General features: G+C 36.8%; 2 protein-coding genes across 6 annotated transcripts; both read right to left on the reverse strand.

The window, feature by feature from the left end:
• Positions 1–1709: 1709 nt before the first annotated feature.
• On the reverse strand, positions 1710–9029 carry spag6 (sperm associated antigen 6). Of its 4 annotated transcripts, none has more exons than XM_058765672.1 (11): positions 8497–9029; positions 6574–6669; positions 5787–5953; positions 4406–4595; positions 4115–4320; positions 3862–4035; positions 3384–3536; positions 2562–2753; positions 2308–2424; positions 2063–2208; positions 1710–1919 (listed from the first exon to the last, which is right to left on the reverse strand). In XM_058765672.1, exons 3-11 carry the CDS (start codon positions 5946–5948, stop codon positions 1856–1858), a joined length of 1404 nt encoding a protein of 467 aa, XP_058621655.1. In that variant the 5' UTR covers positions 5949–5953; positions 6574–6669; positions 8497–9029; the 3' UTR covers positions 1710–1855. The 4 variants fall into 4 exon arrangements, with proteins under 4 accessions (XP_058621655.1, XP_058621653.1, XP_058621652.1 ...); XM_058765670.1 differs by lacking the exon at positions 8497–9029 and adding an exon at positions 6820–7663 and having other exon boundaries at positions 4406–4589; XM_058765669.1 differs by lacking the exon at positions 8497–9029 and adding an exon at positions 6820–7663.
• A 94-nt stretch (positions 9030–9123) lies between these two features.
• On the reverse strand, positions 9124–19032 carry LOC131533370 (polycomb complex protein BMI-1-A). 2 transcript variants are annotated; one of them, XM_058765675.1, is made up of 14 exons: positions 18824–19032; positions 18074–18185; positions 17901–17964; positions 17787–17815; positions 17303–17357; positions 12235–12364; positions 12029–12125; positions 11710–11765; positions 11574–11624; positions 11325–11430; positions 11093–11135; positions 10862–10960; positions 10567–10647; positions 9124–10369 (listed from the first exon to the last, which is right to left on the reverse strand). In XM_058765675.1, exons 1-14 carry the CDS (start codon positions 18957–18959, stop codon positions 10049–10051), a joined length of 1380 nt encoding a protein of 459 aa, XP_058621658.1. In that variant the 5' UTR covers positions 18960–19032; the 3' UTR covers positions 9124–10048. The 2 variants fall into 2 exon arrangements, with proteins under 2 accessions (XP_058621658.1, XP_058621657.1); XM_058765674.1 differs by lacking the exons at positions 17303–17357; positions 17787–17815; positions 17901–17964; positions 18074–18185; positions 18824–19032 and adding an exon at positions 15036–15676 and having other exon boundaries at positions 12235–12367.
• Positions 19033–26167: the final 7135 nt, after the last annotated feature.

Genomic DNA, 26167 nt, shown 5'->3' on the forward strand with positions numbered 1-26167 from the left:
TCTCAAATATATAGGCTATAGCCTAGAAGAGGCAGGAGGAAAACTTCTGTTGTCAGTTTTCATTGAATCTACGCATAGCAGCTTGCAATCTGGTGCACACGAAGGTTTGTGGGTATAGCCTTCTCATTTAAAAGCCTCAAGCGTATATGGCTTAATTATTTCAAGGTTTCTTCCGTTTCTTGGGCATGGCAGTGGTTGAAAGCGCGATGCCACAACTGATATTTGTTTGTTCCAACTTTGCGGTAAGGCAAGTCAGAGAGGATAGCCTACTTGAAGAAAATAACTATGACAAACCATCCCCTACCATAGAGAATATTACAATCATTTCAATTATATTTAAGTTGACAAATTAATTTCCTGCAAACTGCTTCTGAATCAATACAAATTCAAATAGGCCCGAAGTGATTTGGCATTCTGATTTGGTAATCAAGGTTGTGAATTGGACATGGAGACTTGGAGACAATGCATAACCAAACAACGTCAATTGAAAAAGTAATCTGACTGACACCAGAAGAGGAAACAATAAACAAAGAATGGGCTGCCATATGTTTAACAGCTGCTCTTTAATGTGTACATTATGCACAAATAAGACAGCAGGGGGCGATAATAAGTGAATGCATAATTGTCAATGAAAATCAAACGTTCTGGGCTCGTTTCTCGGTAACGATCATATTAGTGTTCCCATACGTTCCCCTTCGAATTTTCTGCGGGCATTTATTAAAAATGTTTTAACACAAACGCGATTTTTAAGAGTTGTTTGTTCATGACGCGTTAAATGTCAGTCGCTAATTATTAGGGCCTTTAGCACTGATCTATAATGTTTGAGTCATTTATATAGATCAGTGGCCTTTAGGCTTTTTATATTCATAATTGTATAGGCATAATTATAATTGTGCGAGTCCTTTGTTAAGAGCCTTGACACAATCGCTGCTTCGTTCATCTGATGTCCATTTGCAATCTTTTATTTTCGCATTTTTATGGGGTCAAATTCTAAACAAGCTTCAGCGCCAGTGGAGACATGGAGGCAACGTTCACCCATGTAGTGAACCCTGTGATGTGTATGATCCTGCCAAAGACAAGGGTATTAAGTCCCTTGGTTCGAGGTTCTTCGTGTTGCGAGGTTCGTGGCCAGTAGCACAATGCAGAGTGAAACTGAGCGGTCTGCTCTTTGCTCCGTGAAGCGATAACGATGACAGCAATGCTGCACGACCTTGTGGTGAGTTGTTGGGTATGAAGGGTGGATTGTAGCGGAGGATGAAAATATGCTACGGGAAGATGTCTTGACGAATTGACGAAGCAACACATCGGCAATATGGCCGGTTCTCATGAACGGTATGATATTTACTACTTTGTTGATATGTTTTATCCTGTTTTTCTTTTCAGCCTGCTACTTGGGCCAATTCTTTCTATACAGTTGTCTGAAAAAACCCAAACTAAGTCGTCGTACAAGCAAATCAGCGCACTTTGTTGATTAAACAAACAAAACAAGCCATAAAATCCCGAAATTAAAGCTACATGCATAAAGTTCAATTAGCTAATAATAATGTATAAAGTTTTGGTATATTTAGCGGTTTCCCTGCAGGTGAGTCTGTCTGCTAGCCATGCAAATCTCTGAATTAATAATGTTGTACCACTAAATATAACAAAAATGCTTTTTTACAGTATTGACTAAACATTAAACAAAATAAGACATCAAAGCTAAATCAAAATTCTAGCATACATACATTTTAATAGATTTATATATATATATTCATATATATGTATATAAGATGTTACAGAAGTGATCAATGGTATGGTATTTTTTCCTTTTTCACAGCTTTTTAAAAGGCATCCATAAGTGTTTCAGTAAAGAAAATCACACTGGCTGATAGTTGTCAATTCTTTCCAGCAATGTCTCAGAGTAACCAGGAGAATAATACCTGTAAAAGATGGGCCGATTAGTGGAACAGCAAAAATAAATCTGTACAGCACACTAAAGTTTACAGCATTATAAATGCACTTTGTTTGGTTTAAAAATATGTTGATATTGTATTGGTTATTATTCATATAAATGTGTAAGAACCTGACAATCTCTTCAGGGTAGCAGTTGTTGATTGCATTGATATATTCCTGAATTGCAGAACCAGGTTCTGCTTTGATCTCCTGTACTTTCTTCAGACCGCCACTGGTAACAAACAAGCGACGTGCCTTACTGTCATGAGGAAGAACCTGTAAGATTGCGAGGAAATAAAAAAAAAAAATTGAACTATTCTTATTGGGATTAACAAATGCTGAGCTCATAAAATGTGTTGATGAAGTTCCCACTACCTTACTGAACTGGCAGATGACATGTTTAAGAATGTTGCTGGGAGCTTCATAGAGAAGAGGCTCCAGTGCTGGTAGATAAGTGCACTTTTGAAGGATGCTCTTCAGTGCCTTCTTGGCCTTTTTTTTTAGCATGTAATCAAAAGCAGAGAAGAGTTACTAAAAATCTAATCCAAATGTCAGCGGTAAAAATTAATTTACACCAAAATGAAAAACGGTACCTCTATCAGTCACTTTAAGAATGGGCTCAGGCTCACCTTGGCCTGCAGGTCTTCAGAACTTTCAGTGTCCAAATAGAGATTTAGGAGTTTAGGGAACACATTGGCCACAGCAACAGCTTTTGCGTGCTCGGGTGTGTGTCGGCCGATCTGGCCAAATGCCCAAGCTGTTGCTGCTTTGGTGTGATGATCTTGCTCTTCCTCCAGACAGATAGCCAACTGTGACACTCCCTACAGAAGTGGAGAATTAATTATGATAATAATCAGTATTATGAGACAAATACACTACTGTTCAAAAGTTTGGGGTTGGTAAGTCTCTTATGCTCACCAAGATACAGTAATCAAAATACAGTAAGAGCAGTAATATTCTGAAATATTATTACAATTTAAAATAACTGTTGTCTTTTTTTTTATATTTATAAAAATGTAATGTATTCCAGTGATGGCAAGTCTGAATTTTCAGCAGTCATTATTCCAGAATTCAGTATCATTTGATCCTTCAGAAGTCATTCTAAAAAGCTGATTTGGTGCTCAAGAAGCATTTTTTTTTTTTTTTACAATTATTATCACAGTTGAAAATGTTTGTACTGCTCAATATGTATGTGAAAACCATGATACCATTTTTTCAGGATTGTTTGATCAATAGAAAGCTCAAAAGAACAGCATTTATTTGAAATGTAATTTATTGTAACAATGTAAAACTCTCACTTTTGTTCAATTGAATGCATCCTTGCTGAATAAAAGGATTCATTTCCGTCAAAAAAGAAATTATACTGACCCCAAACTTTTGTGTAGTTATGTGTTATGTGTAGTTAAATTCAAATTTTATGTGTAAGCTTATGAAAGGATGTGATAACAGACTTTAGATACAATCACAGCCATGGCTAAGTTCTCGGAGTGTGTAGCCACATAGCCCAGCATCATGATCCCCGGCAGGCGTACATTCCCTTTGGAGTCCCCGAGGTAGTCAATCACAGCTGCTACGCCCCCCACATTCACTATTATCTGGGACAGCTGAGTAGGAAACACACGATACAAACATGCAAACACATAAGCTAGTGTGACATAATGATAAACAATTAGTGAGGCAGACCAGAAAAGCAAAACAGTTTTGGGCAGGTGAAAAAAATTGGTGATGCAATGCGGTTTCCAATTGTCTTGTTTCCTGTGTTGCACTGGTGATAAATAACAGACCCACATTCTCCATGTTTTACAGACTAGCTGCCTCACACCATGTTACTTAAACAGGGGGTGTCAAAGAGCTGACAAAGTGGAGATTCCAAACTTACCCAAGCATCTTGAAATCATTTAGTGGCTGTGTTATGTATGTGGTAGGTACCTCGGGGGTGTGTTTTGTGATTTCCCGAATAAGAGTGGCGACATTCTTCCGAACATATTCATCCGGGTCCTTTAGGCAAACCAGTGTGGCGGGGAATATCTCTGCCTCCACCACCATCTCGGCTACGTCTACGGAGTGCTTGGCGATTTGGCTGAGAGCTGAAAAAACCTGCCTCTGTAAAGAGGAGGAAAAAAAATGTACTGGCAAATTAAGCCTGCATGTCATTGATTACAAAATCTGTAGCCTGTGTCACCTTCAATTTGGCATCTGGGTTTAGGATCATCTGTGCTAGGTGGGCGATTGCCCCAGTGTCCACCACGGTTTGAGCCAGCTCTGGGGAGTGTTTGGCTATGTCGCTCAGAGCGGAAGCTGCAACCCTCTTCAGGGCGATTTCAGGTTCCTGGATGCATAACACGAGCAGAGGCACAACTCCAGCATCAACCACTGCCTGAGACAGCTCTGCACAGCAGGAGAAGAAATTAACAAAAGGAACATTGACGAATTGCGAGAAAGAATAAAAAATGACCTTTTTATGCAAACTTACGTGCATTATGTCTGGCAATGTAGCTTATTGCCCATGCAGCAGCCTCTTTGACCCCAGGGTCAAACTCCTCCAGGGAGATGACAAGAGCGTCCAGTGCTCCACAGTCCACCACAGCCTGGGCCAGTTCAGGGGAGTGCTTAGCAACAGCCCGAAGCACGAATGCTGCAGCTTTCTTATAGAAACGCTGTGTCTTTCATATCCCAGTAATCCAGAGGAAAAACAATTGACCAGTAAATACACTCTAGAATGTTCACAAATCACCAGAAAATCTGCCTTTAATAAACAGTAAGTGATATATCACATTCTATATTATTCAGTTACATAAAAGGACCTTCTGTGGAAAGTGTTTTATACTTCTGATGAGGCCTCTCTGACAGCGTAATAGCATTCTAACAATGAGTTTTAGAGCAAAGCCTTTGGACCGCCACTTTATAGTGTTTTGTTTTCTCTGCTGGAGCAGAGCAATATCACACCATGTCCATTTATTTAGGCCAGAGGAGAACTGGATCCCAACAGAGCCTGGTTTCTCCCAAGGGTGTTTTTTTTTTCTTTCAATTTCTGTCACCTGATGGAGTTTGGATTCTGTCTTGGCACTGTTGCCTTTGGCTTGTTTAGCTGGGGTCTAAAAGACATAAATTTGCCAGCACTGACACTGTCGGGTGAATTGAGCTGAATAATGACACTATTGTCTACTGCTTAATAGATGAATTCAATTTGTTCATAATTCATGAATTTTGCAACATTGACACTGTTATTGAACTGAATTGAATCAAAATTTAACTGACTTAAGCCGAATAACCAAACTACTGTCTTCTTATCACTGAATTGAACTTGTTTAATAAATTAACTTAACAGATATTGAACTGAACTAAATCAACACAGAACTGAATGCAGTTGCATAATGACACTTATAGCTGCTTAATAACAGAATTTGAATGATTTACATCAATTCTGTTATTTTTCTGTATTTGTTCAAGTAAATAAATCAACTTGACTTGACTTGTTCTGAACAATTCTTCTCCTGGCAAAAGAGACATGGTCTGAGATCTGGAGATGTTGTACTACCATGAACTTTCAATTTTCATAATGAAACATGTACATTTTCAGTACCTGCCAAAAGTCCTAAGTCCTGTTACTGTTTGAAGTCATTGAATTTAAATAGTGCAAACAAACGGTTTTGGCTTTGTTAAAAACATTTAAAGAATAACAGCGCATGAAATATGTTAAAATGGAAATTATTTAAGCATGAATTGCTTGACTGACAGTGTTAATGGAAATTTTTTGCACTGTGCAAAATCAAATGTAGGCATTAAAGTTCGACACCTCAACGCAAACCTATTCATTTAAATTAGAGCTGAGAGGCACAGCTAAAGAAACTCACGTTTTGCTCAGCCAGGGAGTACACAAGCTGAGGAAGAATGTCTCCCTTTACTACAGCCTCAGCCAGGTCATCGTTATAGTTGGCAAGCCTTCCGAGAGCCAGAGCTGCTGTCTGCTGAATAGTTGGGACTGCATCCAAAAGGAGAGGCCTCAAAAGGGACATTACACCTAAGCCAAAGAGAGTGAGCGCATTTGTGCAGGGGAGAAAACAGGAGTGGAAAGACACTCGAGAGCAGATGAGGGGAGGATATACTTTCAAAGATTCAAATCATGTAATAAAATATATCAAACAAAACGTTCTTCTAAGTTCCAAAAGAGATCAGGGTAAACATGAGCGTATGTATTCCTTATTTCTGTAATATTAATTAAAAAATGCAACTTGGTAACTTCTTTTAAAGACTTGTTGTCCAGAAACATTCATTGTACTGTGTTTGGGAGAAAATGAGATATTGTTTTAGATCCATGCACAAAGAAACTTTTGCTATGGCCTCTTTTTTACCACCATCAGTCCTGAGTGTTGAAAGGTTTGAAATAAATGCTTCTTCTCTAACATTGTAGGTAAGGACAAACAAAGAAATGGATAAATAAACTAAAATTTGAATTTACTTGAGTTATGTGAAGGATGGAATTTGGAAAATTTGAAAAAAAAAAAAAAAAAAGGTAAAATTGTTTAAATTATTAAATTAGAAATTATATAAATATTATATAATAAGTATTTACAAGCAAATGCCAGGCCACTCTTCATGCAGAAACCTCCCTTAAACAAAATATAAATTTTAAACACTCACCAGCATTTTGAAGTGTTTCAGTATTTTGTGGTCTTGCTGCAAGATCTGCTACAGTTTGCACAAATTGTGTTCTTGCCTTCTGGTACTGCTCAAACACTGCATAATAATAATAACAGACAAAATAAGGCGAATCAGTGCCCACAATTATAGCAACAAACTGCAAAAGTAAGAACAGTAAGAACTACCAGCAGTTTTATAATTAAGCTTTTACATTTTTGGCTACTTCGACGGATCTCACTTTCTCACCTTGCAAAATCTGTCGTTGGCTCATAGTTATATGAGTATCTCAAATCGGAACAAAAAACGACAAAAAGGTGTGTGAACGCGACAAAAAAAAAAAGTACGTTTAAGCTTCCATTAGGAAAGAGCGTTTGTTGTGACTTTGAGTTTAGAGGAGGCTTGCAACCGTTGTCTTGGCAACAAACCGGAAGTGATAGGCACCGCGTTCGTTCGGTGAGCTTGCTGTCAATGTTCTTCAAATGTTTCGTGCTGAAACGCGCATATGTTCAAGTCAGGGACAGTACCGCATGCAGTTGGTGTCCAGATGCAATAGCAGGTAAAATAATCCCTAATTAGTTTGGGATATTATATAAAATTCAGAAGCGGTCGATGAATGTGGGATATCGGGACAGAGCAGCTGCGAGAGGGAACAGCTGCCCCCACATTAGCTTCTACATGGTTATCGCAGAGATAACTGCAGTCACAGGCACAGCAGCACTGATATTTAGTATTTACTGGTAATTTACAACATGTGCTTGTTATAGTTCGTGCATCATGTAGGCAAAAATTAGTCTATCGTCAAAGAGAATACAAACTTTCCGTACGTGACTGTTCACTTGAGAGTTGTCGCTCTACTAGTTTATTATTGTTTAAGCCTCTTCAAACTTTAATAATGCGGTAATTTGAGCAGGTTACCAAATAGTTATGAATTCATTATTTCCCGGATGCCTTTCATATTTTCTCGTCTCTAGGCGTATATGTTGCATTTCACGCACTTTCTGTCCTTTAACATGATTACACTGAGTGTTTGGCTCACTTAAAACATTAGAAATTATTCTGTATCTAGTTATATGGGACTAAAATGGTAAAAATATAAGCTTGTCATTTAGATTGTTATATCTGCAAATGGTAAAAATATAAGCTTGTCATTTATATTGTTATATCTGGACCATTATTGGATAAGTAATCAATTTATTAAGGTTCTACACCTCTAAAAAAAAAAAAAAAAAAAAAAAAGCATTTCAAACAGACTGGACTTTTAAACGCCAGCTCAAATCTGAGAAGTGTATCCATTAACTTAAAAGTCACTTCTGACAAAGACATGCTCTCGTAATGAGCAAGGCTTTTAAACGAATTTGTTTAAATGCTGTTGAATGTAATTAAGTACATGTAGGCCTACATTATACGGTTCATCATGACATCAGCTGGAGCAAGGCAAAGTGAGCATAGATGAATACATTTTTGGAAAAAGCAATTTTCTCAAACATTTTCTTCATTTTAAAAAATAGATTGTTTTGAATGTCACAAAATCAATGTAAAACATGACCACAATACTAGCCTTTGTTCATTTCCACCTCTAAAGTCACTACTAAGTTCGGTCAACATCACTGGTGGTAGGGATTTTCTTATGTTTTGTTTATTCTATAATAACTAAAGCGATTTATATTATTATTAGGTCCAAATTAGTTTTATAAGATACTATCGCCTTGCAAGTCTGAGTGGGCAAAAAAAAAAAAAAAGATTCCAGCCTTGAAAGATAATCAGTCAGACTACGGAAGTCCCAGCACCGACTTAATGTGCTGAGAAACTGCCTTATTCTATACTGAAGTCTTTGAAGACCATGTCGAAGTACCAGATTATTACTGAAACTGTCAATATAACAGACGAACTGCACACCCCGTTAAAATAAATTGCTTTCATTACCTCAGTGTAAGTAGCCTATTCAGTCAAGCACTCCTCGCCTCACGGAGAGATTCACGACAAATTCTCCGTTTCTGACGACTGACTGGTACTTTGCACAAAAAAGGTCTGACTGGGTACTTAAAGGCTACTTAAAAGCTTGTCATCTGTTTGAGCTACAGTTCGTGAAGTCAGCACCTGCCTCACAATACCTTCTTCGCAACAGACATGGTCAAATGGATTTGATCGTAAATTAATCTGATTAACTTCTTCACGTTTATTAGCAGTTTACCGCACAGGCATTTAATATATTGGCATCCGCGCTTAAGGATGTAGGCTGTCTTTATGCGTCAAAAATAAATAGATAAATAAATAATAGGCTAATACACGGCAGTTCTCTACTGGACCACACTTTATTATTATTTCTCTAAGTGTATTGTCTACTGAGAGATGAGCTAATACTGGAAAGGGAAAAGTGTCCTCTTGAATACTAAAACGTCAAGTTTGTTCACACATAATACTTATTTTACATAAAAGTCTGAATAAATATATTCGGATATTGTGCAAATTCATGAAGATTTTAAGGTGTATGTAGATTTCTCTCTCTCTCTCTCTTTGAAGAAGCAGCAGCATTAAAACGCAAGAAAACGATTGAAAGTGTAAAATGTTTTATTTAGATGTTTTATACTGTGCAACAGTCACAATACAATAGCTGTCAATAGTCTACAATCGACCAATAAGACAATGAACACTGAAGACATCAAAATGTTGTCCAGAATAAGAAGTTTGGGGTATAACAAGTGGCTGTTTGTCTTCTGACAAATTCGTGTATGTAATCGCTTGAAAGCAGTCTGAAAGATACAGGGTGTGTGCATGCTAGGCTACAGGACTGGAGCATGACCTCAAGACCAAACTTACGGACCCGAACCGGCACAGTGGAGCAAATCGTACAATAACTGCAAAGATTAAACTTGAATTTCCAAGAACTTTGAATAATAACAATTATTACGCCGACTACAACTTAACGTTGCATTTTTTCATCCCTTTTAACACGCAGTCCTAATATAGTATTTTGTCCTTTAATTTTTAACTATATATGCCTTTCTTTGATACATTATTAAAGGCCAGAATATACCAGGAATGTTTAGTAACTACCCCAGAAAAGGCAAACTAAAATCAAAAGTAAATGCTTTTTTTATCATGCTTTTAAAGAACAATATAATACACATGTAAAATACAAGCAACAGATAACGCAATTTGTTTAGAGAAACTGTAGACCGAAAGTAAAAATATATAAAAAGGTAGGTATAATTCAGTCATTTTTGCATTTTGAAATGCCACAACCGTCGCTCTGGGCTCCACTCTCCACTTTGCAATCAGATGGGCCTCTAACGTTCTCACGCAAACTTAGAAATTCCAGCAATGTGTCGAATGAAGTGCGTAATTTCCACTACGTTAAAGTTACACGTATAATATATTGATAATAATGACAAAAAGAAATGTATCTACATGACACTACGTTGGCATGGAAATAGCTGGATTATATCTGGCGTTGGCTTCATCGTGTATTCCCTCATCATCCCGACGATGTGGAAGATCCGTTCAGCGCCGTCTTTCGCACTTTGTTGCCAAAGGTGAACTGTCGATTTGGGCTCGTCATCGTTGTGCCGTTTATAGGATTGGAAATATGGGTGAAATGAGGTTGTGAAGGCTGAACCAGTGTGCTTGGACTCGGTAGTGGTGAGGAGGTGGATGGAACTCCAGCGGGACTGCTGGCCTTATCGCTGGCTGAATCGCTTTCAGAGCGGTTTGTATTGTTCACGCCATCTTGTGGATGGGTTATCTTCATTTTTTTACAGCTGGGCCGCACGCGGTATTTCAGAGGCAATGGTCCATTCTATGGAATGTGCAAAAATAACAGAAGGCACCTTTTTATTGAACGGTGGATACTGAACAACTCAAATTAACGAAAGATAAATAAATTACCTGCTTGAATATTTCACTTACTTCGAGATTTAAGACCAAGTGTGTAAAGTAACAGTCAGCAGTCAGATTTGACAGTAAAAAAAAAAAAACAACAACGTGAGAACTTACTCTTCTCCAAGTGTAGATGTAGGCAATGTCCATTAATGTGTAGTAATCCTTCAAAGGCTCATCCTCATACATAACTTCAATCTATTAGAACAAAGAACAATAATATTAAAAAACAAGCACCAGTCAATCAATATCACACCGTAATGGATAATTCAAGATCAGCAGATAAATAAATAACAATACCCTCTTTCTATAAAATTATGTGATGAAACACTGAACTACTAAACTTCCACTGTAACAAACAGATTTCAAAAAATGCCAGAAACGTCATCTGTAATAACACAGATCACATTACCTGAAAAGTAGGAGGTATATCCATTTTGCTTCTCAGAAATTTCCTCAAATGCATCACAGTCATTGCAGCAGGGCACTGTAAGTATCTTTTATTATTAACCTGTGTGGTTAATAATAAAATAAATAACACACACATATATTATTCAGATAAGCTTTACTATTGGTGTAATCTGTATCACCATCATTACAGAGAAAAAAGGATTTTCAGCATTAGCAAGTACTTCTTAATTACCTCTTCTTTTTGCCTCTCATCTGTGCTGCCTTGCTGTTGGGCCCTTAACAATAAATAGTACAATTGTTGTAAATTAAATACTAAACTATAACTTCTCATGTTTCAAATAAAATATCTTTACGCTAGAGAATGGCCACTTCAAATTTTTGTACACATTTTTAAAACTCTTGTAACAGCACAGACAGATACACTGACAGCAAAAATCACTTTATACAGACATGTAAACACATACCTTTGATCAAAAAACTCAATTGACAGACTGATAATTTCATCATCTGTGATGATTCGCTTGTCTTCATCAGCAACTTCTCCTCGATCCTCATTTGATCCATTTGCAGCTTTGAAAAAAAAAAAGATGATGAATCATAGCTTAAATTTAAACAAATTTCAACAATTAGACTAAACAATTACACAACACAGTGTGCTCAAATGGTCATCCTAACAAAACCAACTTATTTACTTAGGTACATTAAATACTTACCATCAACAGATGGGTGTTCAGCATAAAAATCTCTCCTACGCTTCATTTCATCTGCACAGAAAAAGAAATTTCCAGATCAAAGCTTGTGTAAATAATTACAAACAATAAAAGTAATCTTCCACAGTGACTGACTTACTTTTGAAAAGACCAGGAACCAACTTGTATACAATGTCCTGTAGAGTTTTGTCAGACCTGTGGGGGGAGGGGTGTTGGTCAAACCTTTTTTTGGGGGGGGGGACTATGCACTTCAAACAATGCTGCTGCTGCAATCTACTCAAATCAATGTTATTTCCTAATTCTCACATTAAAAGGCATGAACAGAAAACACAATATACAGCATTTGAGAAAGAAACAAACAAGATGTCAGATGTATGCATAATCAGAATTAATTATTACTATGAATAACTATTTACAAAAAGTGGAAAGATGGAACAGACAGTGATTTTAAAGGTTACCGAATATTGAGAAGTGGCTTCGTTTTGTGGACCTGTACATCACATATGGGACAGTATTTACTGGTTTCCAGGTACCGGACAATGCACATTTTACAAACTGAGGATTAGAAAAATGTCAGAGGATAAGACACATGGTCTGGGTATGTTGCATGATTTATTATAGATAGGCCTATAGAAAAATAGAGCAGCACAACTCATATACTCACATGAGTGCAAGCATTCTATGATTGTTGTTGCATCTATGAAATATCCACCACACAAGACACACATCAAATGGGGATTGAGCTCCGTAATCTTGATCCTTGTTGTACGATGCATCGTCATGGGATAGAATAGACCCTGCAGGTGCATCAAAATAAGATGATAAAGATTTGTAACAATAAACAACTGCCAATGGAAACAATTATGAGGACTTCATTACCTGAGACCATACCATTTTGTTATTATGTGCTGTTGCGTATATTTACGGAATAACAGAATTGGCGCAATTTTTAGATCATCTCTTACACACGGGTCTTCGGGGCTGTGAAACGGCACGATTGCGATGTAAACGATCGTTACATCGCAGCAAAGTCAGATCCGCTATACTACACACTACATAGCACTTCACAACGCACCAATATACTGAATCAGTTATGAGGACAGTCTGCGTAAATGAACTTTACGTGACGTACACTTCTTACGGTTTCTATAGCAACTAAAGCTGCGTTACGTGGCAACGTACCAAGCAGCTGAAACTGAGCATTCCGCGTAGAAAGCAGTGAAAGTGGAAATTTCGATTTAAAATAAGCATTTCCCCCATTAAAAATGTTATAACGGCCTTTCAAAATGACATTGTATCTTAAGATCTCGCTTAAAGAGTTGAAATAAAAGACTGAACATTCATGTTATTGATGATGCTGATCTTGGCTATGCTTTGACATTCTCTCCCTCCTGGATCCCTAATGTTGCAGTCGTTCATTGCCCATGAATGCACCTTGCATTAAACTGATACCCATTTGACATCATGATTGTCGTCATACGTTGCTATGTATGAAGTTTATTTACGTTTGTCACAAATCCTGTTTTTGAAACCCCTTATTACGTCGGGGCATTCTCTAAGAGCCGAAGACGAGTGCTATGAAGCGCAGAAGGAGCTCACAACCGTGCGAAAACGACCAGAGTAAGAAATAACTTTCAGTCAACCCGTTACATGTTCTCAAACTCGTGCTGGATGAAGCATACCAAAAGTAGGTTACTGCAAGTAGTTATAAAATGCGTTTTAAAGGTTATGTAACTTGCTGTAAGATAATCATGCATTAAAGGGTGATGTCATCTGTATGGCAATTAGAAGTTAAGCCATCGGACTATACAAAACGATTTTAAGAACACGCGAGAAAACCAAGCACCCGATACTAATTCTAATTTCACGCGAGAGGGTCTCAAAACATATGATGAATATACACATCTGCAAGACAACTTTCAAGCCCAGATTAATCTACAGAGGAAAAAATGTCAACCTGTGCCCTTGCTTATTAAATAAATATAGGCGTTCGTGATCTAACATTTATTTAGTAAAACATCCACCAGTCACAGAACTGATGCAGCGCTGTTTGTTCTTGCAACAAGCCTTTCGGTTGGTTATAAAAACAAAACCACAAACTCTGTTTTTGAACTCTGACTAGACAAGCATTCTATGTGGTGGTAGTATGCGTAGGCTATAGAATAAATAACTGTCAAAAAGAGGAAATGACCCTTACACATGAACTGTGCCACGTGGGAAAGTGCCGAGTTTACAAAGCCCTGTCTGGCCTATTTTGATGAATACAGGTAGCCTACCACCATGAAATTCCACCTGATTAAGCAGATGACAGAATACTCGAAATGCCGGCAGACCGTGTTAAAGTCATCAATATTAGCCTATAAATAACATGTCACTTTATATTTAGCTCTAACATTCACAACTACAGGGAGTCAGAGAAGTGATATTAAACAAAATTATTCACCCAAGTCTCAGGTATACAAATTGCGGTTTCTAAATAAAAAAACATATGCGCAAGTGAATAACCTTATTAATAAAAAAAAAAAACCTAAAACAAGATGCCGAAAAAATTCAATATTAAAACATTTTTCTTCTTGACGTGACAAGTCACAGTAAGGCTTAGCCTACGTTATAGTAGATAAATAAATAAGCGAAAAATTATTGTTTGAGCTTATTTTTTTTATCTGAATGGTAAAGTACAGTACTTTGACAAATGTGACAAATGTGTTTGTCAAAGTCCAACAAACTGTTATAAGAACCAAACCCCTGTGTAAGCCAGGGTATCTAGAGAAGCATTCTTCAGGTCATTTGAACAAATGAAAAAAAAACACTAAAAACATTTTAAATGTGTTAAATAAGTACCTTAGTTTATAAATGTGTGTTGTTTAATCAACCACACATCATCCGTGAAGTGAATGTTTGTGTCAACCGCTGAAAGCTTTGTCCTGTATCTCCGACAACATGACACGTTTAGGTTACCGTGTAAATTTAAGTTAAGAAAACACACAAATAGGTACGATTCAGCAAAACGACGAGTTTATCCGGTCGTAAACATCATACAGATCGTATATCTATAAAATCAGATAACTGCTCAATGAGACAACAAACAGAAAATCCTTTAGAAATCAGCCTCACATGAACAGTCGACCCGTTCCTACCCGATTTCGCGTGCACATGAGGATTCATTATTAACTAAACCGTTTCAATTAGCCAGAAACGCCAAGCGAACATAATGATGCCCATAACTGAATATCATACAACAAAACAGGAATCATTCGCACAGACAGAATACGATATTACTAGATAAAATAACTAAAATCTATAAGCACGCGGAGAGACGGAGCCAGTGTTGCGTACGCGAGCCTGTCAGTTCCCGCATCCACTCTAACACACGTCTCCATTTTACGCTCACAAAAACACAGATGCATGTAGAGCACAGAGTGTGAAATTAGACATTGGTAAGGGAAGATATCGAAGAACACATACCTTACTGAGCAGGAGCGAATAGTCGAGCCTGGAGGTGGTTAGACAATGAAAGTTAGGAGGCGATCAGTAGAAAATGAATACGAGCCAAGCGGCCATCTTGAAAAGGGCTGCAGACGCTGTCAATTGCAATAAGAGAACGGCGGAGCAGGGCGCATTTCAATAATAAAAAAAATATTGAAAAGGTCCGGTTGTCGATGTGCGTGCTGTGCTCGGTGATTTGCAAGCGCTCTTGAATGTAGACCTCCCGCCAGTGAAACGGCCAGGCTGATGTGCGTTTTCTCTGGGCTAGCGCCTTCAGTCTTCTCTTCGAAAAATGCTGCGCTGATGGTTCAGTGGAAACTGACACCGTCCCCAAAATGGCTTGTAGTTCGACCGCCCCGTGCATCACGTGATCTAATTCCTTAAGGGTGGCCTGGGAATATGTGTCGGTGTATTCAGCGCTGCTCGTGTTCAGCAAATAACAAAGAATTGCGTTTCAAAGTCTGTTTGACCGCGGTCCAGCTTGTAAGGTTTACACAACAGAATAGGTTCTTGTAGGTCAGCTTTGAACCGTTTGCTACTTTTGTCTGTAAAATGATCTCTATCCCTCAACAGCTTTGAAGAATGTAGGTAATTCTTAACGGAGACATTATCAACTTACGATAAAATTCGAGTCACCTAGATGGTCTATTCATAGAGAGTCGGTTAAACTAAATAGCGCAAAGGCGTTGAGGAAGCAGTTACATAGCCAATCACATGTTAAGACTACCTAACCCGATAGTCTGTTTCTAAATTAATTCATGGTGGTGAATGTAATGCAGAAGGCAGTAAGAAATCTGCGCAGGTTCCACTTATGGCCGGGAGTTCACATAGAAATTAAGTGCTATTTTTGCTGCTACAAATATGACTCAATAACAGTTTCGGAGAGTAACACAATTCCGCATATTCTCATTAACTTCAACGTATTAGCCTATAAAAACCTGTCCTGACCCTTAGCCTTAAGAATGTTTAGTTTCTATAGTATATAGAGACACAATGCGTTTTTTGTATCCGACAACGGGATCCGGAGATCAGACACTAAATGTCGATTTTTTTTTTTTTTTCGGAAACATGCGTTTATCAACAAAGACAGCTGACTGAGCTCTAAAACAATTACACAAATGCAGCTTTTCTTAGATCAAAGTGATTTTTTATTGTACATTTTATGAAAAGAAGCTACAGAATACTAGTCGATATATGCAAGAATAATTCAACAAAGAAAATAATAACTGATGGGGCACTGCGTCCCGAAGGAAAGACGCGTTTCGCTCATTAATCCTTGGCATCCAAAATCTAGAGATCCAAGAATCCAGGAATCAGGACTGGGTTGCTCTCTCGAGACTTTTTGCTGCGTCCTTCATTTTTCCAACCAAATCCTAGACACAATTCAAACAATCCAGATTATCCACCAGCAAATATGTGGACATGTTATTTCCCACCATTATTTTGCAAAGTCAAATTTCTCTCTCTGAGCTAAACATAAAATCAAAACTTGCGCTGCAACACTGTTCATGTAGGCTAATATAGTCTTACATCCAGGTTATGCGGTATAGTCTTAAGTGCCAAAGCACTCTTTCATTTCAAAATAATCAGTTGGTTGTCACTGTAATCCTCACAAGCTTTGAGTTTTACGCAAACAAGTTAATAACATTATGGAACCTTCTGGTTTCAGTTTGCTAAAACTTGTGGGCCGATTCAAAAAGTGAGCTGCTGGGATATTTGTTACGTGATAGTGACCATGATTGAGTGCATGAGAATTTTATGACTTGATCTTTCGGACAATTCACCTTTGTGTCACCCCTACAACAAACACAGGCATCTGTGTAATGACTAAGATAATAAAATTACCAAGCAGGCTTTTACAGAGGCAGAAACCCAAAGCTGACATTTCAATATAGCTTACCATATAATCAATGGGTTATATCAATTAACGGACAGTAATTAATAAAAACAATAGATAATTGTTTAATAATTTATTTCAAGTCTCAATTGCGCTTGTATGTTTCTTTAGACCAGGACTTCTCGTACAATTAGGATGGCCCACAAAATGTAACTGTAGGAAGACAAAGTGACCTCTATGGAGGATTAAAGAAATTTAATCAATATAATAAAACAGTATATTTTACCCAAGCCTTAAATAACCTCTTGATCAGCGATGTGAACCATGTCATGTTAACGTGTCTTTAATACTAATTACTTGAGGGTAAATCAAACTAATGATCATGCAACTTTGTCGTTCACAATAAATACCTGAAGTTGGTCCATGGTGCAACTAAAATTAATTTCCGAAGAAGCGCCAGCCCTCTGCAAAAGTAACCAAAGTTTATTCAAAGTGAAGAAAAAAACAGCAGCAATTACTGGACATAGCTATGTACTACATACCTCGGTGTTTAAGGAAATCAGGTATGACGGCTGATTGACTTTATGCACATGACTATTCTGTCGAGAAAAACAATGGTTATGAGATAATAATGTAAATATTAGAAACACTAACTTATAGAAACAACGTACCTTTATACAATACTCAAGACGCCATTCAGCATCCGTTATATAGGGAGGACATGTATCAATGCTGAGGAGCATAAATAAATAATAAATAAATAAACTATCGCTGCGGCCATTAGAGTTACACAGATTTTGCATGATTCATCACACTCTGCAAAACAGGAAAATACACTACCTAATTGGTTGTAGTAAACAAAATATTGCCTAAATAAAATTTCTCACCTTGACAACAAAGATTCCAAATTTTTCTTGTGTTTCTAAAAGAAAACAAACATTTAATGTGCTGCAGTGCAACTGTACTTTCATTCAGAGGATGCGGATCATCGGCATACAAAACATTACCTGGAATGAATTATAAAATGTATCCACTCTTTCATTCTGGAATCTGACGTCTTCAAGACATGAGCTAAAAGAGCACACGAGATATTTAGAATGGAAAAGTGTTTTTTTATTTTTATTTTTAAGTGCTAAACAGTTTCATATAATCTTCAGAAGACCATTTCGGATCATGTTACCTAATAGTTGATTTATCTGCATTTTGCTTAACGCCTTCCAGAATGAAGGTCGTTGCCGCGGTATGACAGTGTTTCAAGGTAGTCTGGTCGATGTGCCTCAATTCTGGGTGACCTGCGAGAGATGAAAAATTGCTCTCAAGAGAAGCTTTTGTACGTGCGCGAAAGATAACAAGGGAGAGCTCACAAAACACGTACGTGAGTTGTTTTGAACTGAGCCAACTAAACTAACAGTGATTTGGGAATACAAACGTACAACTATTTGCCATGCCACTTAAGCGCATTAAATACAAACTGAGACATAACTTAGATAAGCGAAAAAAAGAGACAAAACACATGCTTAGCGACATAACTCGCGCAGATGAGGTATTTTACTTAGATGAAAGACATGCAGGCTACGTTTGACCATAACCAAGTAAATATTCACGAGTCCTTATACACATTTCAGTTCTTAAAGAAGAAGAATGCATCGGTTATAACACCATGTTAACGTTATATGTGTTATTAGCTTAGCTAATACGGCTAAGCGGAAGATTCATTAGACTATACTGTGTTAGCACAGTATGCAAGCCACAAGCAAGGATAGCGACCACAGTCTGTCAGCCCTTGCATAGCTTTAGGGCTAGGTGATATATAATATGTGCAGTCTTAGAAAATAACATCAGCAACAGACACAGCGCAGCGCTACTTCCTTCTTGTCTGGAAAGCACCGGAAGTAATGCAGCACAAAGAAAAAAAGCTCAACCATCTTACCTAGAACGCTTTCGCCTCGAGAGGAGACCAGACTGTCGAATGCGGCCTCCGTGAATATCGTAAATGATTTCAGGTTGAACACATTTGGATCGGCCAGGGTTTGAAGCCCTTTCATCACTGATTCCGACAACTCCATTTTGAGCAGACTCGCGAGCCTTGGTCACATGAGCGCGTCAGCTGATCTCAAGACTTGAATTGTCGGAGAATGAGACACAGTACTGATACACAACGCAAAGGCCTATATACTTGCTGTTTTGCATTATGTTACTGATATATAACCAAGATAAAAGCACTCACATATAAATGGTTGTTAACGACTGAAGCAAGATCGTTTCCGCATTTTCAGTCCTTCATGCAGGTAGACTTTTGTCCAGCGCATCCGTATTTCTACCACTGCATGTCTTTTATATTCCAAAAAAATATATTAGAATATGATTCTTGAGGAGGCAGAATTCTAAAAGGCTTTAGCGCAGCTTTTTATTCAACAAATTTTATACCGCTTGCAGGCACCTCATTATTTGTTAAGCTACATAAAACATTCTGTAGCTGTTTGTCCACTTGACAGGCGCAGTTCTGACGAGCGACGGCAGCTCCGTTACTCTGTCTGTCACCTTTGGATCACCTTTTATCACCTAAGATAAACCTTAGCTATAAGTTACTCCTCTTAGACAGCTCTTTTACTACAAAAAAGTAACATTGTTTTACAAAATACAGAAACAAATCTACTTTCAACCATAGTTTCCAAAAGCCAAGTAATGAGGGAAGATCTGAAATTTTGCAAGGCACAACCTACTTAAACTTTTTTATTATTATTATTATTATATGGTTTTATAGCTATTACGCTCTTAAACATTTACACCATTTAAAAGGTTTTTCGCTGTATATATATATATATATATATATAAGTTATTTATGTCACAGATTAGTGGTTTCTGCGTTCTTTAAAACAGAAGTAACTCCAAAAACTCAAATGTCTCGTATGACATCCGGTTTGTAGCTAAATTCTATTTTTGCTCTAAAGGGAACCTTTATTTTTATGTAGTGGTTAATTACAAATCAGCTTAACAAAGTTGTCATTTCGAGCGTCGATCAGCACTGAAGAAGCAAAACCTTAATTCATAAATGTTATACTAAATTAGTATTCCTAATATAGGTGAATATAGAATATATGTGTTCAGATATAGAATAGACAAGTGCAAAATATTTTACTATATATAAATACAATTATTTTGTCTCTTTACATTCAACATTTCTGAAGCAATGTTCCAATTTTATAAAAAAAAAAAAAAAGATTAGACAAAGGTCTACAGAAAGTAGAATCTGTCAGACAATTTAAACGGAGTATTGATAATATGAGATACATAGAGATTTTAGTCAAATTAAAGTTAAAATTTGCTCTCCTTTTGTTGGTTTTCAATAAGTTTGGCAGATGATCTGCTCGCCGCTATTTGGATAGAATCAGTGGTGTTCATCAAATATGTAGTTGTTTAATTATTAGGCTATATTTAATCTTCAAAAAATACTAAATGAATGATGATGTCCTTATATGTATTCGCATGTTTATTCTGTTACATTTATTTATTTTTTTGTTTATTTTATTTTTATTTATTTATTTCGTTAATTCATTCATTCGTTCAAGCTACATGAAATATTCTTTAACAAAGTACAACCTCTTAACGAGATAATCTATATATAATTTATTATATAAATAATTTATTATTATTTATTTTTATAATTATATATTAATATGAATTTATTTATTATTTATTTATTATTTATAATTTAATTTATCATTTATAATTTAGTAATACTAACACTTTTATTGTATAATGTTTTATTTTTATTCATATATGTTTGGTCAAACATTTTCTCACACTGATCATGCGATATCAAGAGGTTATGCAATAAATGTTAATATTATATTACGGGTGTTTTATAATTTTAATATTTTTTAACATCGGACCATGCATGTACTCGGTTAAAAACATTCTGTTAATCGGGAAACCTTGCTTTGCAACCTTTTGATATTTGAGAGAAGCCTTAAGATTCTCTATGGGGGAAAAAACTTTCCTCGATTTTATGATACGCAAAAGAGTTGGTCAGGCTATTTGCGTTATCACCCCGACGTCAAATGGCATAGGCTATAGAATATGCATGATGACCCATATTATCCAGTTTGTTTTAGTTAAAGAAGCACACCAAATGTAGAAGAAAAATAAAACAGTCTTATTAAGGTCATTGCTCTAACTGATGCCAGAATAAGAGCTCCGAGCACCGTTTTAAGGCTGAACTGCAGCCCGAAAATAAACTGCTGTCATTAAAACATTGCCTGTCTGTCGACCTTGTCATTTCAGAGGAAGTTCCTCAAAGACACAAAGCAGTTAATCGCTTCCAATCACTTTTCATAGAATACAACAGGAAAAGTGACAAATAAAGCGTTTTTAAAAGAATTTCAATAAAGTTTATCAACCTCATTATATGCAATACATCTAGGTGAAGATGTATTTTTTGGAACCCTCAAACAGAACAGCGGCCATTTTGGGTAATGCCCAGACAAGATTGTGCAACAAAATGGATGTGACATGTGTACTTATTAAGCGTTTCACTGAAAAACTTTCAGATACCAAACAACCAGCTGTTAACTAAGGGGGTTCTTCGACAGCAAATGTTTAGAAGAAAGTTCATGCAAATAGGGGAAAACTCTATGTTTCAATTAACCTTTTGCGCCACTGGTGCTTTTTATTAGGGGGAGGAGATATTTAATAGCCATTAGCCTATTGTTATGGGCTGTTTTGTTAAAATAACAATTTTATTGCTTCGTCATTGTCTTCACACCATACAGCAAAAGCTCTAGGGTCAATATGGAGAGCTGATAGCAAAGCATACAGCAATGCTTTGGAAGTAATATGAATATGATCCAACTGTAATATACCCTATAAAGTTGAGAGAAAATTGGCACTATATAGTGAAAAAAGTAAGTGTAAAAGTGTTAAAACGAAAGATAAAATTTCCTAAAGTCTGACCAATTTTATTTCGCTCGGTAGGGCAGTATTTCTTTGAAATGAAAAGGCATTATTGGTTGCATAAATGCGTTTATTTATTGCTCCTTTTTATTTTAGAAATCAGCATATATGTAGTTTAAATGTAATAAATTCGTTAAATCACTGAATTAAATTTGTTTTTAACTACGCTGCACTCCTATCTGAAATTAATCTCTTAAATCTCTCATTTAAGGAAATAAGCCATAATATTCAACAATATATACGAGATCCTATACAAATAAACAAAACTAGGCTAAACAAAAATTTAAAAAGCCATTTTTGCATCATCTAATATTTTAATTTATTTATTTGAAAAGCAAGTCAATAAAATATTTAATGTATTTATTTATATTTAAACGCGTTTCGCGTGTGATAAAGGAATCATGTGGTGGCCTAAATGTGTTTGGCCACGCATGCATATCACAGTCAAGATTGATCTTTAAACTTTTTTTCTTTTCTTTTTGAACTTCATCTAACACTTATATATTTTCTTAGTATGAATGAATAAACCTGATAAATTAACCCAAGAAAACTGCTGCGTTTCTGATAATACAGCTTGTTGCAGCTACAGTTGTATGACAATGTAACTAATCTTGAAGTGACTTGATTTTAGGTTTCTCTAATTACTAAGAGAATCTATATTTAGCATTCATAAGGGGGGAATAATATTTATAGAATATATGTTAATTGTTTAACAGGAAGACAAAGAAGGATAAGAAAACAGATAATAATAAGATAAATAAATCAGAAAACAAAAATGAAACCAGGAAGAAAAAAAACTGTCAGAAACATAAATACTTTTCAGATTTAAAAAAAAAAGTTTATATAAAATAAGTTTTACAGCTTTGGCTGTCAATGTTGTAAAATATAGGCTAAATTATTTAACTAATATTTAGGCTACTACCTAATTAATACTGGGGCTGCACAACATTTAAAAAACAAAAACAAAACCTTTCAATTATATCAGAATAGCTGTCAGGGCATCTCTTGTGAGATGCTTCAACAGCATAAAATGACAGGCCTGTCGATCATCAGTGCAAAGATAAAGAAAGTTGGCTGCACTGTGAGGTGGGAGGGGAGGACTAATGGTTAAGCTACGTCTCCTTTAAGACACAGGAGAAGGAAGTTTTGTTATTTGTTTTGTACTTAGAGTAAATCATGTTAGTTCATATCCGACCACTGGCACTGCACACGAGCATCATGTTATATTAGGCTAAATATAAGAATGTAATGATTTTCTTTGAATCGTCGATGCACTTCGCCAATCCCAGTTGTCTGGTAAATAAAAGTAGGCTAAAGATACAGAAAAGGCATGTGAGGAAACGTTAGTTTTGATAGAAAACCTTACGTGCCTTTTGTAGGTTTATACCCATTTTATTGCCTCAAGTAATTTTGTCGAGATTAGAACTTTGCTTTCATTTTCACACCACGTATTTATTTAAATTGTTGTTGTCGAAAAATGCAATTAATTCCCACGATCCTCAACGACATTTTGTGAAGACCACTGTAAATCTGCGAAGACAGACGAACACATCTTGTACCGCAACACCGCAATTACGATTAGCCTCAACTCACAATAATCCTGTTTGCTTTGGCAAAGCGTTTAACTCAGGCTCGTGAGGTCTATTTGTTCACTCACCACTTGCAAAGACTGAACGTATAATAAAATACACGTTTGCTCACTTCCCACTGATACTACTAATGACTTTGCCCCCTCCATTTTACAAGCCGCTGTGTTGCTTCATCCTGTGAACTGTGGGCAGTTTATTAGTGAGGTTTGGGAAATCCTAATGGTTCTTCGTGCCAACCCCTTGCTCTAGCTCATTCATTGTGGGCACAGTGCCAAACGTTAGTGCTGTGAGTCTCCGCCCCTCCCCTCTAGTCCTACATCTTATTCGTTAAGGAGTAAACAGATCACGAGCCGGGCAAGACTTGTTGCTTTATATCTCCGTATTAAAACGATGGTGCCACAATGCGCCGAATGCAGAACTTATATAATGTGCAGAATTCAGAACTCAAAATGATTTACAAAATCTGATTATCTCTCAGTTTTGAGCTTTAAAAGAGGGGTGGTCTCTTTTGATTCCAGTAAGCTACTTTAACCTTCAAGATGTTGCTCGAGAGATGCCATGTAGCAACATTCTGGATGCAGAAAAAACATGGTACGTGGTTTAAACAGCCTCACAGTGTGTGTGTGTGTGTGTGTGTGTGTGTGTGTGTGTGTGTCTGGACGTGGTTTCAGAGAGTGACTCTGCCCCCTATAGGAACTAAATCCCTCTCTTTTTGTTGTGGACCAAATTCAAATCAGTCAGGTACAACTTTTTTTCTGCAATGTTGCTTTATAACATCTCGAGCAATCAAAAGACAACCAAATCAAAGGGATAAAGTACACCCCAATTTTAAGCTCAAAACTCATAGGTAATAATAAATTCTGTAACGCTGATTTGAAACGATGTAATGCACTATAGCCTACAAAGCACTGGAGCACTAGAGATAGCACTTTGCTGAATCGTTTGCTTACTCGTGTCCACTTGTTTTTAACTTACATGGTCTCTGCACTTTTTGCACGATGCAATTTATAAAACAACAAAAAAAGTTTTGCTAATCTTTTTCAGTCTGTATTGGATTCGGTGTGCGGCTAGCTACCTTGTTCGTTTATGCGCTATACAAATAAATTTGACTTGATTTAGCTTTGTTGAGCTTTTATGACGTTGATGCTTGAACAATGTGTATGTTTTCGACCATAAATATTTAATTGCAAATTGTTTTGCCCACGATCAATCAAAACAACAATTTGTCAAGACGAAATGAGCCATTGAATTTGACCAGGCAAAAAATAAATAAATAAATAAAAATGAAGGCCTGGTCAAAATCTCCTTAGTACTTGACAATAAATTGTAAATATGTAAACTGTCAAATTAAATTAATCTGCAAATTTACTTTAAAATAATGCTTTTGTTGCGGTGACAACTGGTCAGCAAAACTGACCGAATGCACTGACATTGACTTCTGGTCCAGTTCCTTAACACGATTTTTATATAAACCTTGGATTTAATTTTATTTGTGAATTATCACTCATTCAGGCATATTTGTCAAAGAGTAGGTTATTCTTCTAACACGTTTTTAACATAACCCTTATCTTTCCCTTCATTTTAACCTAAACCTATTAAAGAGATAAAATCATTTATTTAGTTGCATAACGAACACCACGTACCAAAAATCATAAAGTGCCCTTTTTCGTGCGAATAGCACGCGTAGGCCGCAGACCCGCGCGCATACAGACATACAGATATAATGATAGAATAAACAGGGGCGCAGCCGTGGCCGCTTGATGGCAGTGGTGGGATACAAGTGTGGGCGTTGAATCAGAAAAGACGTCGTTTTTTGACCGTAATGGCCAAATACTAAGACCAAACGGCTGGGCAGTCAAAAACTGAAATTCACTATGGCGGAAATTCACAACCAGCGAAGAGTAGTGTTGCACAATTCAGAACGGTCCGGTTTGCTACTGTATTGTTACAATTTCTGAAATTATCTGTCACCAATTCCGTTTATTACGGACATATTGCTTAGTAGGCTGTCTCAATGCTTCTCTTGCTGCTACTTCATACTTTGTGTTATGTCGGTTGAATAGGCTAATTCATTTGGTACGCAAACCAAATGTTAAGACTTAAGGAAGATGGTGTTAATAAGAAGAGTTAATTAAATAAGCGTTATTAAATGGGCTACGTTAGCATATTTGAAAATACAAATATTACCCAAATTTGAAAAAAAAATCATATTGCTTTAAAAAAAATCATTTAAAAAAAATAAATTTTGCATCTCTTCTTCGACCTAATATGCTACTGTAAATACAATAATAAGCTTGCTTGGACTTCTGTTATTTTTGTAGATGCACTATAGCCTACAATCCATAAAGTTTCCATAAACATGCAGCTTAGCCTAATCGATATGTTAAAGATGTCGCATATTTTCAAAGATACGCGGTGCACGTACACCCCAAATGCTGCTTTGCGGTCTGATTTTATTTGCTTGTCAGGCAAGCCCGGTTTTACAACGCCGCCGCTGCGATTTTCCTGTGACCGTGAGTGGGAAAAGCAGCCGTTCGAGCACACTGCATTACCCGCTGTTCCTTTGCATTCAGCGGAACGGAAAAATCGGCATCCCGGGATAAGGTCTTTTTGACACATTTGGAATTGTTCCTGCTCTTCCCTCATTTCATACTTCCAGGAACTTACATGCTCACCGTTCATTTGAGTCACTCTTTTTTACAGTGCTATTCCTTCAAGTTATGTTACTCTAA

Source organism: Onychostoma macrolepis, chromosome 24 (assembly GCF_012432095.1).
Source record: "Onychostoma macrolepis isolate SWU-2019 chromosome 24, ASM1243209v1, whole genome shotgun sequence".
Classification (NCBI taxonomy): Eukaryota; Metazoa; Chordata; class Actinopteri; order Cypriniformes; family Cyprinidae; genus Onychostoma; species Onychostoma macrolepis.